This window comes from Heterodontus francisci, chromosome 3 (assembly GCF_036365525.1).
Source record: "Heterodontus francisci isolate sHetFra1 chromosome 3, sHetFra1.hap1, whole genome shotgun sequence".
Taxonomy (NCBI): domain Eukaryota; kingdom Metazoa; phylum Chordata; class Chondrichthyes; order Heterodontiformes; family Heterodontidae; genus Heterodontus; species Heterodontus francisci.
Genome location: NC_090373.1, coordinates 86,958,333 through 86,977,719, shown reverse-complemented (window position 1 = coordinate 86,977,719; position 19,387 = coordinate 86,958,333). Strand labels below are relative to the sequence as shown.

At 38.8% G+C, this 19,387-nt stretch overlaps 2 protein-coding genes across 5 annotated transcripts in view; both read left to right on the top strand.

Moving 5' to 3' along the window:
• Positions 1 to 6,961, top strand: part of dnajc5ga (DnaJ (Hsp40) homolog, subfamily C, member 5 gamma a) — a 53,866-nt gene extending 46,905 nt beyond the window's left edge. For all 4 annotated transcript variants that reach the window (XM_068024096.1, XM_068024095.1, XM_068024093.1 and 1 more), the window contains one exon: positions 505 to 6,961. In XM_068024096.1, coding sequence (XP_067880197.1) covers positions 505 to 566 — 62 coding nt within the window. In that variant the 3' untranslated portion in view covers positions 567 to 6,961. The remainder of the gene's footprint in view (positions 1 to 504) is intronic.
• Positions 6,962 to 13,895: 6,934 nt separating this feature from the next.
• The window catches only part of trim54 (tripartite motif containing 54), a 64,537-nt gene continuing 59,045 nt past the window's right edge, over positions 13,896 to 19,387 (top strand). Inside the window, exons 1-2 of the mRNA XM_068017892.1 lie at positions 13,896 to 14,063; positions 14,601 to 14,773. Of these exons, the coding sequence (XP_067873993.1) occupies positions 13,896 to 14,063; positions 14,601 to 14,773 (341 nt within the window). The remainder of the gene's footprint in view (positions 14,064 to 14,600; positions 14,774 to 19,387) is intronic.

The following is a 19,387-nucleotide window of genomic DNA, read 5'->3' as shown; positions in this document are numbered from 1 at the left end:
TCTTTCACTTCCCTTTTGTCTGTTTGCCTACATACCAATCACTGCACTTCAGAATAATTCATTGTATGTGACAAGTTTGAGACATACGAAATACATGAAGAGGCATTTTTTAAATGCACCTTTGTGTCCTCTCTCACCTCCCCATTTCTAAAGTTGTTTAATTCAGAGAGTGATTGTGTAGCAATAATTGTTATTTGTTGTTAATTTGCTGTATTTTATGGAGAACCAAATTGGAATGTTTGATCAGCTACGACCTAGCTCTGGATCACTGCAGTAATGCGGGCACTCTGATAATTCACTTGCACGGTGAATGATATGTCACATATCTAGAACTTCACTCTTTCTACTAAGCACAATGTTTCTGACTTTTAGAACTTTTTAAAATCTTGGCTGATAATCCATTTAAATTGTCTTAACAAAACTGCCCAATACACCTGCTCTTGCATTTTATGCTGGGGATTTCCTGCATCATAGTAATCAATTTTTTTTTGTCTTCCCCTTTAGGTGTAAATATCCCGATCATCATTCAGCCACAGTCAGAATCAGTGGAATCTGAATCAACCTAGCTGTCATCAGACCAAAAATCTGGCTGCTGAAGCGATATCTAGAAAGAGGATCTGAAAATTCATTTTAACCAAACATATTTGAGCAGGGTTATGAAAATTAATTTCAACTGAAGATGTATGTAATTTATAGTTTATGCCATTTTGCTGAAGGATCGTCACACTCAACCAACATATTTGTAAATTTGTTTTGTAATGTATTGTACAGTCTGCATTTGTGTCTATGTCCAACCACAGAGCAACTGAAACATTTTTATGGGATATAATCTATTTTAAACAAAAGGGTCACTTGGCTGCTTTTTTTTTAGTCCTACATGCTTTTTAAAAGAAAAACAAGTATAGCTTATGTAATAGGGCTGTATTGGATTGCAATCAATATAACTTCATACTTCATTCCATTGAAGCAGATGTCTGAGTTTGTAAAGGAATAAAAATGGTAAGTAATTTCAAGTTGCACTGATTTTAGGCTTTCAAATTACTACATTAGCTACTAGTAAAATACTACTAACTGAAAAAAAATGTTTATATTGCACACATTTTTGGCCCAGGGTACACTTTTACTATGTTTGTCACCAAAGCTAGTCCTGTTCTGGAGCATGTGCAAAATGGTAGCTCCGTGAAATTTGATTTGGGAATAAAGGTGTCTGAATGTTTTAGTTTTAGTGGATTAGAAAGTAGTTTCTTTATTGTATAGAGGCATTTAAGTTTGTAAGTGTGGAACAGATTTGCAGTATGTGGCATCAGCTAGGTGTCTTTTATTTGAATGATTCAAACAATTAGAATGATTGCTTCATTAGGTAAGAAACTTCTGCACATACACCAAAGGTTAGCTCTGTAAAGCTTTTGTTCTCTTAAAAACAGCTATTTGACCTGACAAGAATGTTCTCTGGACAACACTGCACTTTTGATTAGTGATTGAAATTTGGTGCCAAATTGGTTATTTACTTATTGACTAAGTGGATTTAGTTATCAGGAATGTATGTGGGAAGATTTATTTCATAAAATGTAATTCAGAGTTTCCAGATATATTGGTACATACTAAATTGCAGTTGTAAGATTGTCGCTTAACTACTTTAAAAAATAATATGTAATCTGGCCAAAAATCTAAATCTCTTAACCATAGAAGGTGAGTGATATTCAGATCTGCAATGCATTTAGTTGTGAATCTAGTGCTGCTATCTATTATCAGTATTTTGATTTATTGGAAGTTTTGAATAGCCATTTCTTAGTTCAGACTAATGTATTATGCATTCTCATTTTTCTCCCTTACTATTTTTCAAAGTAAATTTTATGGTGGGTAAATGTGAATCTATTTTTTGATTTCTTGTCATTGAATATAACACTACTGCAAATACCAGCAGAGTTGATGGCTATTAATTAATAACCTGTAACTAATAGTTCCTAATAAATTCCATGTAGTTTAACTTTACAAGTACAAAACTAATTCATTCCTTAGAGTATTTTTCCTTATAACCTATTAAAAAGCCAACCTCAAGGGCTTACTTTTAGAGTCCTACGCTATTGCATTATGGGTGTCTTTTTTAAAAATCTCATTGAACAAATGGTGAAAGTGAATTTCTGTAATATGCTATGGCAGCAACTGAGTGAGAATATTGGATTTAATGAGCCACTGACTCAAACATGATTTTTTTGAGCTGCTCATCATGCACATTTACTGACTGCTCTTGCAGCATGGGCGGATTTTACAATTATCAGTTATGTGACTATTCTGGATTTTTGAATTTTTCTACAGTAGGCACAAAGAAAATAAAGCATTGGGATTTATAGTGAAATTAAAAGTAGAACAAAAATTAACTCTACAGATTCACTTTCCTAGTGTTCAATCTTGCCTAATTAAAATTAACAATGCTCTTTTAAAAGGAATTGGGCTGCTTTGGTGTTGTTTATAATAGATTATTGAGTTTTTTTCATCATTCAAATCAAAAGCAACCAAATCTTTGTACTGCTTATGAACAAAAATACTGTAATAAGTTTAGAAATTGAATCTTAAGTTTTTGTGCTATCACTGAATATAATCATTGTGTATGCCAACTAAAATGTTTTTCCAGGAATCATGAAATATATATTTAATCAATTCACACAACGTAATTGATAAATGGCAGAATTGGCCACTATTTTTATTGGTCTGTGTAATTGTAAATACTGGAACCTGTATGCTACATTTATTATACTGAACTTTTAAAACATTCATTTAACTGTGTATAAATTTTATTACTGTGCATAAAGTTTCCATACTTGCGTATTTTTTTAAAGTATATGTTTACAGCTAACAAACCTCAGTAATGGAATTTGTTTTGTGGTAAACTTTTAAGACAGACAATAAGTCAGGTAGAAACGGTCTTCAAAGCTGCAGTATATTATAGCAAAATATTTTTAGTACTCATTTGAAACAGCTTTAGGTCACTGACTAAGCCAAGCTTCAGGTAAGAGTGTGATCAGATGAATCCAACTCAAGTAAAATATTTGTATACATGCATTTTCCAATTTCTGATCCAATCCAGAAACTGGGTAATATTCCAACAGACGCATGCAAGACATTTTTGGACTACTAAACCTCTAAACAATTGAATTGCCCTCTAATTATTACAAATCTGGAGAACACTTGTTCTGTTAAGGCAAATGTGGTCTACACCAAAGGCAGTAAGTCTGCACAAATTGTTGCTTGACATTGCTTTGGGGGCCAATACTTGAGTTGCGTAGATGTATAATACTGTATGAAAACAGAATAGCCATTTTTGTCACTTTTCACATTTATGCAAATCACTTTTGCAAAATATGTACTTTGCACATGATTGTCATTACTGTGGATGAACAATATATATGGCACCTCTTGGCCAGTATTTCTTACTTTTCTATCAACGTTCTGCAGCTTTAGAGCTGTCATTTTTTAATGAAGCAGTTTGAATTTCTAACATCTTGCTGGTAATCTTTGTTCCTGTGAATAAAGGGTAATGTTGATACCCACGTAGCATAGTTTGTACATCACACAGTGATTACTGCAGCAGCTTTCTCAGTAATTATATGATTAATATTTGCCCTTTTGCAGTGGGTTAAAACAGGAATCAATTATTCTTTGCTGAGGCACATTTTATGTTCATTCCATCCCCATGGGTAAAAATTTCTGTTTAATTTTTCAGATTTGTTTCTTAGTTACTGCTGTATCGTGTTTGGGTGCAAAGTTAATTTGATAATGAAGTTCCAGTTTACAAATCCTACTTTAACCACTTTTAAAACCATAAGTAGTTTTTTTTTGTAGATCTCAAGATGGTAAAAGTTTTGTGGCACAGTTCAGTAGCTTAGATTCTGTTGAAGGTAGATATTCTGAATAAGTGGAATTTTTTTAACATGCATAGTCCTAGTTTATTTTAAAGCATTGCTCATAGATTTTGCACACTCACCTGGACTGAAATTTGTTTTTAACACAAATGACTGGCATTAAAAAATTGTACATCCTTTCATAAAATACTTTTTTTCCCCCTCTGCTTTAAACACCCTTTGCAGTTAACATTTCTGTTGTGCACTATAGAGGGCACCGTATACCTTGACTGCTGTATTATTTAGGAATTTATTCTTTAAAATATGAATTGAGGTTAATGTTGAGCAACCATAATTTTTAAATGCGGTTGTTTGCCCAAACTAAATCCATACAAACCAAAACTTTGATCAGTGGTATCATTTATATAGCATTAAAAAGCAAGGGTGTTTGGGATGGAGAGCAAAAATTTATTAAAATGTTGATTAACTTTATTTCTTCAAACTTCCATGATTTAAAGAATCCATCTTTCCTGAATGCGCAACTAATAATCTAATCTGGATACATGGATTCCGCATCCACATTTGTTTGAACCTTTTCTGAAAGAAAATTTTACTACAGAGATCTATCTGATAAAGTGGAATTTGGAAACCCATGTTTCTACCACAGAATAAGAGGAATATGGCACCTGTATGCTTCTGGCAACTACACATTTATTAGTCCATCCACTAGAAAATCTAAATTACATTTTTCCTGAAAGTGTGACCAAAACTTACTTTAAAAATATTTTTTAAAATTATTTTACCCATACATACAGTATAAGCTGAACTCTGGGGCTTTAACTGGTGAAAATTATGCCCCTCCCCCCCCCAAAAAAATAAGCATCGATATTTTCTGTTTTCGGAGAATCTGTTTTAATTCCAGTTGTGCTCACTTTCAGTAGAAATAGTTATTTATTCTGCCGGATGAATAACTAAAACTTGGAAAAAGTTAGGTTATGAATTGAGGATGTGCAGTGGTGGGTAAACATTCCCTTGTTTAAGAAAAAACTGTACATAGTGAAAATATCCACATTATTCATGGGTGATGATGGCCAAGTCACACAGGTTGTCTACAACAGTAAGGTTAAGTGCTTCCTCTTATGGGGTCTACCATTTGATCAAAATGAAGGTTGACAATTTGAACTGCAGTCATATATTTTCACTATAATGTACTAATCTGTGTCTGTGGTTAATGGATCAGACTACTTAGTGCTAAAACATACTGTAACATAGTGCTGTTTAGGGTTGCAGTTATACTGCAAAACATACACTGCAGCTGTTGATCACTGTAATCATATCTGCCAATTAAAATGCAGGACATTATAACTCCAGATCTGGATACTGTCCCCACTCCAGGTGGCAGTAGTGTTATACTACATGAAGAGAGTTTCCCACTGCTTGGTCTTAATGCCAAATAAAGTATAACTTTAGTGGAGTTTTCAGAAGTACTTGGGAGTCCCACACGCTCAACATTTAAAATTTAACATCTGGAACCTAGCTCTGTGTGTGAATGGGTACACAGACACAGAGTTGCCTTTTGGTCATGAGAAATGAAAGTTGAAGCCAGGCTGCCTGTTTAGAGCTATTCTGTAGCTATAATGAGTCATGGTCAAAAAATAAGTTCTCCACTTATATCAAACATATAGCCAAGTAAACTCCAATCATGAATTCATAACTCTACTGCCTTTGGGGTTAAATGTGAACTTATGTGCAAGAATGCTTTGTTAATTTTGAGTTATTACTTTTGTAACTTGACCAACCTTCATGTTTGTACTTCAAAGTGATGAGAAGCATCTGAAATTGAAATTAACTCATCTGATGGAATCACTGGTACTCTCAATTCTGGACAATACATGTGGAATAAATATATAATATTGCTAGAATTTCTTTTATAAATAACTGGCAATAGTTAGTGATCTTGTTCCCTTCTAAAGCATTTAGGACTATTTGTTTAGGTACAGAATCTTTAGGCGCAGCAGTTCTGGAATTGCACTACATACTGGAACTGTTCGATCTGAATAATATCCCCATAATGTCTTGTGCTGATGATTGGCCATACTCCATGAATTTATGGAATTGTTTTTCTCAAACATTTAAATATATTACTTGTGTATGCAATTTTGAAACTTGATGGCAAAATTTTGTACAAACAAATTTAGTTGCTTTGAATTACAAATGTAATGCTATGCAATTTTAGTCTGATGTAGAATTTGCCTCTTGAATTCTAAGTGTATAAGGGCATGTGCCATGTTACTCTGAACTTGATGTTTTTATATCTTGTTTATCTTAATATATTGTCTGCTTAGAATGTGCCTAGTAATGGTATTTGGCAGTCAAGCTCTTCAAAAAATGAGACAGCTTCCTTTTAGTAAACCATTTAAAAAAATATTTCTGGCAGATTTTCTCTCAGTTCTCTAGCCTACTAAACTTAAGAGCTGATGGGAACTGGTTTTCCTGTTGCAAATGGTAATTTTCACTTAAATCAGCCGACAGGCCAAGAGCCAGTGAAACTATTTTGAAAGATTGTTGGTTGGGAAAGAAAGTAAAACTAAATTTAAATTGGTGTCACTGCTTCTTTGTTAATGATGTTGACGATGTCCAACATCTCTAAAGAACACCTCTAAAGAATGGGAAGCTATTCCAGTAACAATGTAAATTCTTTATGAAATATGAAAGGTTATGATTTCTGTAGTTTGCTTTCAAAATCATTATGCATGTTTATAAAGAAAGTAAACAAATATAAACTAAACATATCACTGTACATAGCTAGGAAAGGATGCTGTCTCATTGTCTACTTTTCTATCTCCAGAAAAGGGTCTAAGGGAGATATATTTTGCTCCAATCTCTTGTAGTAAGACTGTGCTGTAATGAGAAATGTCCACTATCATGAAAAGTCTGAGGTGTACTTAATTAAAGGGCTTGGGGTATTTTTCAGATACATACTTCACTATATTAAGGGATAGTGATATAGGGGACTTAGTGACACTGCAATTTTAATCTATACTGGCTGCATCTGGAATCAGAATATATTTTGTACAATTTTCTCCTGAAAGACTTGACAATAAATGTGGATTTATAATATGCTGGCTGGTATGTGTTATGGTTTAATCTACTTTTCACAAGATCAGTACAGTTGAAGGCTATTATATAGTCAGAGATTTTACAATCATTCCCTACACCCCTTCTTCCAACTCTACTACCACCCCCCTGAATTATGGCATCCAACTGTTTGTTAAATGATGTCAGGATTTTACTTCCACTAAAATCTATTCCATCTTTTGTGAAGAAGAGCTTACCTGTGAAAATTAAATCTAATCTAAGTCATGGAATTTAGCAGTATAAAAATTGTGGGATCAGGTGCTTGGTGAGATAATGTGTGTGCCATGCATGATGTGTATATTTTTAATCTGCAAAGTGTTCAGGCGGAGTACAAATGCATGAAGTGTTGGAGTTGTATTGCTTGAGCAGAAGAATGCTCAATCAGAGAACCGGTTGAATCATAGAATGGTTACAGCACAGAAGGAGGCCATTCGGCTCATTGTGTCTGTGTCAGCTCTCTGCAAGAGCAATTCAGCTAGTTCCACTTCCCCACCTTTTCCCTGTAGCCCTGCAAATTTTTCCCTTACATCAGCAGAAACAGACCCCAATGAACATGGTTCAGTCCTGTAAGTTATTAACATCAGAGTCCAATCACTGTAGTTACTTGTGAACCCACTGGTACAGGCTGGATGACTGAGTGAATCCCTTCCCACACACGGAGCTGGTGAACGGCCTCCCTGTCCCCAGCGTGAACTCGCTGGTGTCTCAGCAAGGTGGATGACTGAGCAAATCTCTTCCCATACTAGGAGCAGGTGAATGGCCTGTCCCCAGTGTGAATGCACTGGTGTTCAGTGAGATCAGATGATCGCCTGAATCCAGTCCCATAGTGAGAGCACCTGAATGTCAGTGTGAACACGTTGATGGGACATCCCTTCCCCGTAACATTTATAGTAATTCCCACAGTCTGAACATTTAAAAGGTTTCTTCCCAGTATGTATATGCTGGTGCATCCGAAGGGTGGATACAGTCCAACGCATAGGAATGACAGATTTCTGGAAGATAATGCTCAGCAGGTAGTGGCTGTACAGATATATAATGAGGCACATTAAAAGAAGTGAGTGACCACATGCAAGAGAGTTGGGGAGGGGAATGCAGTGCAAGAAAACCCTAAAACTTTGGAATATGGGATATACAGTCACTTGAATGGCATGCTGCCTCCCATCATGTATATAAATGAGAACAAATAAATAAATCCCAGCACAGATCCCTGGACACATCCAGATCTGGGAAAAAACCTCCATTTACTATTAATGTTTGCATTCTATTCTCCAAACATTCATCCATATACGTGCTAAATTTCCTTTAAAAGAATTAGAATTAAAATTAGAACATTACAGCGCAGTACAGGCCCTTCGGCCCTCGATGTTGCGCCGACCTGTGAAACCATCTGACCTACACTATTCCATTTTCATCCATATGTCTATCCAATGACCACTTAAATGCCCTTAAAGTTGGCGAGTCTACTACTGTTGCAGGCAGGGCGTTCCACGCCCCTACTACTCTCTGAGTAAAGAAACTACCTCTGACATCTGTCCTATATCTTTCACCCCTCAACTTAAAGCTATGTCCCCTCGTGTTTTCCATCACCATCCGAGGAAAAAGACTCACCCTATCTAACCCTCTGATTATCTTATATGTCTCTATTAAGTGACCTCTCCTCCTCCTTCTCTCCAACGAAAACAACCTCAAGTCCCTCAGCCTTTCCTCGTAAGACCTTCCCTCCATACCAGGCAACATCCTAGTAAATCTCCTCTGCACCCTTTCCATAGCTTCCACATCCTTCCTATAATGCGGTGACCAGAACTGCACGCAATACTCCAGGTGCGGTCTCACCAGAGTTTTGTACAGCTGCAGCATGACCTCGTGGCTCCGAAACTCGATCCCCCTACTAATAAAAGCTAACACACCATATGCCTTCTTAACAGGGTAGCAACCTTCAGGGATTTATGCACCTGGACACCAAGATCTCTCTGTTCATCTACACTACCAAGAATCTTCCCATTAGCCCAGTACTCTGCATTCCTGTTACTCCTTCCAAAGTGAATCACCTCGCACTTTTCCGCATTAAACTCCATTTGCCATCTCTCAGCCCAGCTCTGCAGCCTATCTATGTCCCTCTGTACCCTACAACATCCTTCGGCACTATCCACAACTCCACCGACCTTAGTGTCATCCGCAAATTTACTAACCCACCCTTCTACACCCTCTTCCAGTTCATTTATAAAAATGACAAACAGCAGTGGCCCCAAAACAGATCCTTGCGGTACACCACTAGTAACTAAACTCCAGGATGAACATTTGCCATCAACCACCACCCTCTGTCTTCTTTCAGCTAGCCAATTTCTGATCCAAAGCTCTAAATCACCTTCAACCCCATACTTCCGTATTTTCTGCAATAGCCTACCATGGGAACCTTATCAAACGCCTTACTGAAATCCATATACACCACATCCACTACTTTACCCTCATCCACCTGTTTGGTCACCTTCTTGAAAAACTCAATAAGGTTTGTGAGGCATAACCTACCCGTCACAAAACCGTGCTGACTATCGCTAATGAACTTATTCTTTTCAAGATGATTATAAATCCTGTCTCTTATAACCTTTTCCAACATTTTACCCACAACTGAAGTAAGGCTCACAGGTCTATAATTACCAGGGCTGTCTCTACTCCCCTTCTTGAACAAGGGGACAACATTTGCTATCCTCCAGTCTTCTGGCACTATTCCTGTTGACAATGACGACATAAAGATCAAGGACAAAGGCTCTGCAATCTCCTCCCTAGCTTCCCAGAGTATCCTAGGATAAATCCCATCTGGCCCAGGGGACTTATCTATTTTCACACTTTCCAAAATTGATAACACCTCCTCCTTGTGAACCTCAATCCCATCTAGCCTAGTAGCCTGAATCTTAATATTCTCCTCGACAACATTTTCTTTCTCTACTGTAAATACTGACGCAAAATATTCATTTAACACTTCCCCTATCTCCTCTGATTCCACACACAACTTCCCACTACTATCCTTGATTGGCCCTAATCTAACTCTAGTCATTCTTTTATTCCTGATATACCTATAGAAAGCCTTAGGGTTTTCCCTGATCCTATCCGCCAATGACTTCTCGTGTCCTCTCCTTGCTCTTCTTAGCTCTCCCTTTAGATCCTTCCTGGCTAGCTTGTAACTCTCAAGCGCCCTAACTGAGCCTTCACGTCTCATCCTAACATAAGCCGCCTTCTTCCTCTTGACAAGCGCTTCAACTTCTTTAGTAAACCACGGCTCCCTCGCTCGACAACTTCCTCCCTGCCTCACAGGTACATACTTATCAAGGACACGCAGTAGCTGCTCCTTGAATAAGCTCCACATTTCGATTGTTCCCATCCCCTGCAGTTTCCTTCCCCATCCTACGCATCCTAAATCTTGCCTAATCGCATCATAATTTCCTTTCCCCCAGCTATAATTTTTGCCCTGTGGTATATACCTGTCCCTGCCCATTGCTAAGGTAAATCTAACCGAATTGTGATCACTATCACCAAAGTGCTCACCTACATCTAAATCTAACACCTGGCCGGGTTCATTACCCAGTACCAAATCCCTCAAGATCTCTTTGTATGTTAATCTCTTATTTGTTGGTTTTCACACTAAATGTACTATTTGGGTTCAGAGTCAATGACCACTCCCATAAGTGGGTATCATACTCCTTTGAACTATGTCTTTACTCCCCAAGTATTAGGATTTTAAGGGGAAAAGGTAACTTTCTCAATTTAAGAACAATGCTCATCAGATCAATTCATTGGGTATATATGATTAATCACCACAGCCTTGCCAGACACCAACAAGGGAAAATGCATTACTTTCATGCTGTCCTTGTCTTTAACAATAATAAATACTTAAATCAGATCTCTAGGTCTCCAAATCTCCAGTGATTGCAAACACACAAGGTACCAAATTTATCTTCATAACTCAATCTTCTCAGATGGACTATCACCTCTGCAACTTCTCAAGTCACAATATCCTCCTTTATCTGGTGATACCAAAGCCTGATACAATACTCCAGATGAGGCTTATCAAAGCCTTTTTACCTCATTTTGTGACAAATTGTCGAGCCAATACAAGCCAAGACCGTTTACCTTGGCTGAGCCTCCTGCCACTGCATTTGAACTTTTGAGGAAGTGATCAATGACCACTGGGCCAATCATCACATGAAAAGAAAACTGGACCACATTTATCAAACATTACCTTTGTTTTCTGAAGCTGTCTCAGATGCTTCCTATTCTGTGTCTTCTACCTTGCAGATGAATTGCTTGTATGGCAAGATATGGAAAGCCTGGCTGAAATGTAACTATATAGTATCCATAGAATTGTTGATGTTCACAACATCAGTCATTCATTGAAGACCTTCACTAAATTTGGTGAGACAAGGCCTCCATCCCATGAATCCATTCTTAGCATGTCATAGACTGTCTGTTTCATTATCCTTTCCGACAGAATGCTTTCTAATATTCAATAAGACTTGAACAACAAACTTTAATGTTGAAAAATATGTGAAGGTGCATCACAGAAGAGTGATCAGACAAAAATTGGCACCAAGCCAAAGACGGACATATTAGTAGTGATGATTAAAAGCTTTGTCAAAGATTGATTTTAAGGAGGATCTTAAAGGAGAAGTAAGAGATGGTGAGGCAGAGAGCTTAAGGCTTAGATAACTGAAGGAATAGCTACCAATGATGGCCCAAAGGGACTGTGAATGCACAAAGCCAGAGTTGGAGAAGCATAGTGTTCTTGGAGGGTTCTAGGGCTAGTGGCTGTTAGAGTTAGGGGCATGGTCATAAAGGGACTTATACATGAGGTTGACACTTCTAAATTTACAGGGTTGTGCAGATGGGAACCACCAATATAGGGTAGTGAGCAAGATGGTGATGGGTGAACAGGACATGGTGTGAATTGCTACAGGAGCTGCAGAGTTTCAGATGAGCTGAAGTTTATGGTGGGTGGAAGATGGGAGGCTGGCCAAGAGAATATTGAAATAGTTGAGTCTGAAAGTGAGAGCATTGGCAGAAGATAGGCTGGGGCAAGGGCAGAAGCTGACAATGCTATGGAGGTGGAAAGTAGGTCATCTCTAATGGAGAGCACATAGGGCCGGAAGCTCAGTTTGAGGTCAGATAAGATGCCGAGGTTGCATGCAGTTGATTTCAACCTGAGACATTCATTGAACAGGGAGATGGAATTCATGGTAAGTGTCTAAGACGGTGACTTCAAACTTCCTAATGTTTACCTGGAGGAAATTGCAGCTAATGCAGGAGTGGATGTGGGATAAGCAGGCACTGGAGTAGAGAGAGGTGGCAGAGAGGTAGAGTTGGGTGCCATCATCATATGTGGAGCCTGATGCCATGTCTTTGGATGATGACAAGGGACAGCAAGTAGATAAGGAAGTGCAGGGTGCCAAGGATAGATCCTTGGGGGACTCTGGAGGTAACTATATGGGGGCAGGAGAAGCCATTGCTGAAGATGTTCTGGCTACAATTAGATAGGTAAAAGTGGAACTGAGTAAACGCAATCCATCCCAGCTGGACAATGGAGGAGAGTAATTAGAGAAGGTTGGGAGGGATGATTGTGTCAAAGGCTGCAGCAAGGATCGGGAGGAGGTTACACACCTATGTTCACAGTCAGAGCATATCATTCGCAACTATGATTAGGGCTGTTTCATGTTGTGGCGGGTGAGGAAAAGGTTCAAACATGAAGTAGCAGGGGAATTAGGAACGAATTTGAAAGGCAACACATGTTCAAGGGCTTTGGAGAGGAGAGGGAGTTTGGAGATAGGACTGTAATTTGAAAGGACAGAGCTCAAGGGTGGGTTATTTTGAAGAATAGAGTATGGCATTAGTTTTGAAAGGGAGGGGGGGGGGCAGTACCTGAGGAGAGGGAACCATTTGCAATGAACTAGATTGTTTATATTTTTGGAAATAGTTGGGATTCCAGCCCTAATCCATGGGGCTCGATACTGAGTGCATCAGCCCAGCCTGACATTCTTCCCTCAAATGCTACTTTCCTTTCAGCCAATTCCTTACCTACTTTTACTATGGATACCTACTCCTTTCATTTGGCATTGCAGCCTCTCAGGAAAAGTGGGCACTTAATTACATTCTAGTGGGGAACTTGACATTGTTTTGGTAGGTATAACTTGTTTGTGATTGTACCTCATATTCAATTTAATTGTAATGTTATAATTTGTGTTCATTCAAGAAAATTTCAACAGACATCTATATTAGTTTCAGGATTGTAAGTAATTCCTAATCAATTAGTTTACAATCTTTTCACTCACTGTGCATCTGTTATTCTCCATGAATGCAGATCAATATTGTAAAGTGGAGAAAGAGGTATTTACTTAACAAGAATACATTGCTGAGCAGAAATGCTTTGGCTGTGTACAGGACAACAAGCTGCATCTATTTCAAATCACTTATCAAGTTTTGGGAGCAAATTACTCCAATAGTGTTTCCTCAGTAGATTTAATTTCTGGTTTTGAATTTGAAATTTAATTTAGGAAGTTAATTTCAAAAGCATTTGAAATGCATTTTTATTTAGCAATTTACTGATGAATTTATATCTAATCTGTGGCATACTACATGACTGTCACTTGACTGGGAGAAGAGCTGCCCAACAAATGGCTCTTCCACATCTCAGTCTCACATTTCATGAGATAAATATGGAGTGAGGAATGCAGGGCCCACAACTGTTAGCCCATGTGACTTGTTGCTTAAAAGAAAAGAGATATGATCCCCCATGAAATGATTCTAAATTTAACTGTTTGCCCAACAGTTGATGTTTCAGCTGAGAGCAAACGGTAGAAAAAACAGAGCTCTGAAGAGAAGGAAAAAATTCATTACTACTTAACTGATCAAGTGAACCTCCTGATTTCGGGGATGAACCTTGCGGTGGGATTCAAACCGATGCTTGGAGGCGCACAGACAATGGACAGTTTGGAGAAGCAACTTATTTGTCCCATTTGTCTGGAAATGTTCACAAAACCAGTAGTAATTTTACCGTGCCAGCATAACTTGTGTAGAAAATGTGCCAATGATGTTTTCCAGGTAGGTGTTTCCATTATTACTAATATTTGGCTGTGGTATAGTTGATATTAGTGTACTAATAATAGATTGGACATTGTAGTACCTGCTTTCTGTGTTTATATTTTTAATAAAATGTATTATCTTTTTACGTATGTGTAAAATGGCCTTCAGAAAAATATTTTTGATAGGACAGTTTTAATGTGTTGAAGCCTGCTTGTATGTGAGATTATTTAGATGGCAGAACTGTGAGTTAAGAGACAACAAATGAGAAAGGAAAAAATGTCAGAGCACAAACACGGTGTGAGAGGAGAAACGATGATTGAGTCCATCTCATCCCTTTTTAAAACAAACGTATTTTTCATTGCCCTGTGGGAAATGGCACTGGTGTTGAACTGCATGGCTGCTGTAATATCATTGAAACAAAAAGTATCAATGTAAAACTTGAGAAAAACTACATAAGAAAAAGACAAAGGAGTATGTGTAACAAGTGATCCGGCTGAATAATTTTTAATTTTCTTTAGGGATGATTGACACTTTCATTTGATATGTAATTCCCAGGCTTCCAATCCATTCTGGCAGTCAAGAGGCTCCACTACAGTGCCTTCAGGGGGTCGCTTTCGCTGTCCTTCCTGCCGACATGAGGTAGTATTGGATCGCCATGGAGTTTACGGTCTGCAGAGAAATCTCCTGGTGGAAAATATCATTGACATCTACAAGCAAGAATCATCCAGGTTACGCAATGTGCTTTATTTATAGAGGCAGCTTGACAGAGGATACATATACTTTAGTGAATGGTCTGTAGTCATAGAAAACATGCTTCATTCTTCTGCAGTTTCTTTGTTTTTGCTGCATCCCTGTTTGTGTGTTGTACCAGCCTCTTACGACCATTCACTCCCACATTATTGTTTCAGCTGAGGTTGGGAAAGAAGTAAGTTTTCCATGAGCACCATTCAGGGATTCAACTGCTAGTAACTGTGAAGAAACAATATCAAAACCCCTTGGAAATCCAAATAGAAATGGGTAAAAACGGTCACAAATTTTGAATTGAGAAACCAACAAGTTTGGAAAGCGTAAAAGGGATGATGAGGTAAGTCGGGCAATATTGGTTAGGAGGCATCAAGCTTGGGATTTAAAAACCTGAAAACTGCAGGTGGAAAGAAAGACGGAAATTGTTGAATTCTGTAATTTTTCAGTGTTGATAAGTTTTTTTGTATTCTTTCATGGGATGTGAGTGTCACTGGCAAGGCCAGCATTTGTTGTCCATCCCTAACTGCCCCTAAGAAGGTGGTGGTAAATCGCTGCAGTCTGATGCAGGTACACCCACAGTGCTGTTAGGAAGGGAGTTCCAGGATTTTGACCCAGCGACAGTGAAGGAACGGCGATATAGTTCCGAGCCGGGATGGTGCGTGACTTGGAGGGGAACTTGCAGGTGGTGCTGTTCCCACACATCTGCTGCTCTTGACCTTCTAGGTGGAAGAGGTCCTGGATTTGGAAGGTGCTGTCAAAGGAGGTGTGTTGAGTTGTTGTATATGGACATGGACTCTTCATTATCTGAGGAGTTGCAAATGGTGCTGAACATTGTACGATTATCAGTGAACATCCCCACTTCATCTCCACCCATGAATCGCAGAAAACTAGTTTGCAGGTACAGCAGGTTATAAGGAAGGCAAATGGAATTTTGGTATTTATTGTTAAAGGAATATAGTATAAAAGTAGGGAAGTGTTGCTGCAAATGTACAAGGCATTGTGAGACCGCACCTGGAGTATTGCATACAGTTTTGGTCCCCTTACTTGAGAAAGGATGTAGTTGCATTGGAGGCCGTTCAGAGGAGGTTCACGAGATTGATTCCAGAGTTGGGGGGCTTGTCTTATGAAGAGAGATTGAGCAGTTTAGCCCTTTACTCTCTGGAGTTTAGAAGAATGAGAAGAGATCTAATTGAGGTCTATAAGATGATTAAGGGGATTGACAAAGTAGACATAGAGAGGATGTTTCCTCTTGTGGGGCAATGTAGAACGAGAGGTCATAGTTTTAGGATAAGAGGTAGCAGATTTAAAACAGAGATGAGGAAAAATTACTTCTCTCAAAGGGTCGTGAATCTGTGGAATTCACTACCCCAGAGTGCGGTGGATGCCGGGACATTGAGTAAATTTAAGGAGGAGATGGACAGATTTTTAATTAGAAATGGGTTGAACGGTTATGGAGAACGGGCAGGAAAGTGGAGTTGAGGCCAAGATGAGATCAGCTATGATTGTATTGAATGGCGGAGCAGGCTCGAGAGGCTGAATTGCCTACTCCTGCTCCTAGTTCTTATGTTCATATGCATGCTGCTTCTGCTGTTTGGCATTCATGTAGTCCTGTGTTATAGCTTCACCAGGTTGTCGCCTCATTTTTACATATGTCTGGTGCTGCTCCTGGCATGTCCTCCTGCAATCTTCTTTGAACTAGGGCTGATCCCCTGGCTTGACGGTAATGGTAGAGTGGGGGATATGCTGGGCCATGAGGTTACCGATTGTGGTTAAATACAATTTTGCTACAGCTGATGGTCCACAGCACCTCATGGATGCCCAGTTTTGAGCAGCCAGATCTGTTCTGAATCTATCCCATATAGCATGGTGGTTGTGCCACACAACACAATGGAGGGCATCCTCAGTGTGAAGACGGGATTTTGTCTCCACAAGGATTGTGCGGTGGTCACTCCTGTCAATACTGTCATGGACAGATGCATCCACGACAGGTAGGTTGGTGAAGGCAATGTCCAGTAGGTTCTTCCCTCTTATTGGTTCCCTCACCACCTGCCACAGGTCCAGTCTGGCCAATATGTCCTTCAGGACTCAACCCGCTTGGTCAGTAGTGGTGCTACCGATCCACTCTTGGTGATGGACATTGAAGTCCCCCTTGCCATCTTCAGTTCTTCTTCCAAGTGGTGTTCAACATGGAAGAGCACTGATTCATCAGCTGAGGGAGGACAGTAGGTGATAATCAGCAGGAGGTTTCCTTGCCCATGTTTAACCTTATGCCATGAGACTTCATGGGGTCAGAAGTCAATGTTGAGGACTCCCAGGGCAACTCCCTCTCAACTGTATACCACTGTGTTGCCACCTCTGGTGGGTCTGTCCTGCTGGTGGGTAAGACATAATGGTGATGGTGGTGTCTGGGACATTGTAAGGTATGTTTCCATGAGTATGACTATGTCAGGCTGTTGCTTGACTAGTCTGTGGGACAGCTCTCCCAATTTTGGCACAAGCCCTCAGTTTTTAGTTAGGAGGACTTTGCAGAGTCAACAGGTTTGGGTTTGCCGTTGTCGTTTCCGTTGCCGAGGTCGATACCGGGTGTTCCATCCAGTTTTATTCCTTTTCAACTTTAGTGTAGCAGTTTTGAACAATTGACTGGCTTGCTCGGCCATTTCAGAGGGCAGTTAAGAGTCAACCACATTACTGTGGGTCTGGAGTCACATGTAGGCCAGACCAAGTAAGGGCGGCAGATGGGTTCCAGTGAACCAGTATAGAGCTAAGGTGGGATTTTGGGAGCAATGTTCAAATGAACAACCATGACCTTAGTGGCCCAATGTCACCTCTTCATCTTTTTCTAGAAGTTTCCAGCAGAGTAGGAATCTATTCGGATCATGTCTATGTTGACTCTTGGAGCAATCCAAAACTATTCCCCCTACTGCCTTGCTCTCTTCCAACAGCACCCTGTCTTCTACTGCTCCTAATAAATATTCAGTTTTCCCTTAAAAGATGCAATGGTTTTAACTAGCGAGAAGTCCAGGTTCCAACAACTTACTTTTTGTTGGTGCTCCAAATCAAAGCTTATTTAAGCCATGGTTGATGGATAAAAGGAGGAAAATCTGAATCCTCACATTTACATTTAAGTGGAAATGCTATTTGCAAAATCCTCGAAAATGAGGCTGTCTGATATCATCAGATCTCCGGAGTTCCCCTTTATATTAGGGAGTGCCATTAACAGCGCTATTCATGTAAAACTGCCTTTAAGAGTAGGAAGCTGTGCCTGGCCGACTGCAGTCAGGTCACTTCAAACTTGAATCCACCAACATGAGCCATTTTAATGATAAAACTAAACTCTCAATGACAAACTTATTTTAATTACTTTTCTCTTCAGAATCTTTTGGTCACAATTATTTAGCCGAACTAGGTTGTAATTGTGACATGTTTTCCCAGTAACAATAATGGGTAAATAATGTAATTGTTGACTTGTAATCATGCCTGTCACATCCTCGGACATTTCGGTCCCATAAACAGCAGTGACATTAATGACAAAAAAAATTGTGATAAGGTTTAAGGCTGTGATCTTCTGAATCAGAGACAAAGTGTTATCACTGAGTCCAATCTGGCATCTGGGAAGTCCGCCGAGCTTGATTTAGTTATCATTAGTTATTAATTTATATTTTATCCTGATATCATGATCGCTCCATTATATTATTGCTCTGAATTTATGATTAGTTAATAAAATATTTGCACATTTAAAGTTTATGAATTATGCAAGGTTCTTTTTGATAGTCTAATCGTCTCCACACACTTGTATTATACTTTACATCGTGCAAGTAGCTAGAAGATTTGCATTATGTTGTAAACTAATTATTTTGTTCACTGAACCATTAAATCTAGGTATTTTCAATTATATTGATTCCTATTGCACATTTCAGTGACACAAAACTATAATCTAAAATTTCAGCGCACAAAATAAATAATTTACAAAGTAACCCAGACATTTACTCTAGATGTATGGTAATGTGAACAATGGACATTTTGGGAGTAGCAAGCAAACCAAATGCGTATGGCATCAGTTCAGTGCCAAGCACTCTCCACTTGGCATTAACTCCAACCTTAGTAGAGTACATCCCACTACACAGTCTAATATTTTTTATTTATTTCTTTACTTGCTTTCTTCCTGTGAAAGCTGATGTAGTTTGAATTCAAGGTGAATTTATTATATGGACTTATAGCTGTAAGGAGGCTGTGTGATTTTATTCCAGATAGCACTCAGCTGACAAATTACATCCCCTCATCTGGGTCGGTTTCATAATTAAAGCTCAGTGTGTTACTGTGTCACAAAGTTGATGTGCTTTTTAAAATATAAATGTAGTTCCATACTATGAAATTAATATTGTAACACAGTTTAAGTTTATTTAAGACTCCATGGATCTAGATTTCATCTTCATTATTTGTGATGACACATGGTTTTAGCTTTAGGTTTATGATTTATAATGCATTTGTGTTTACAAATATGCTAAATATGAATAATTTTACTTCTGGTAAACAAATGTGCCACTCCTGACACATTCCTGTGGATTAATAGAAAAGAATACCTACCGTTAATCAGAAAT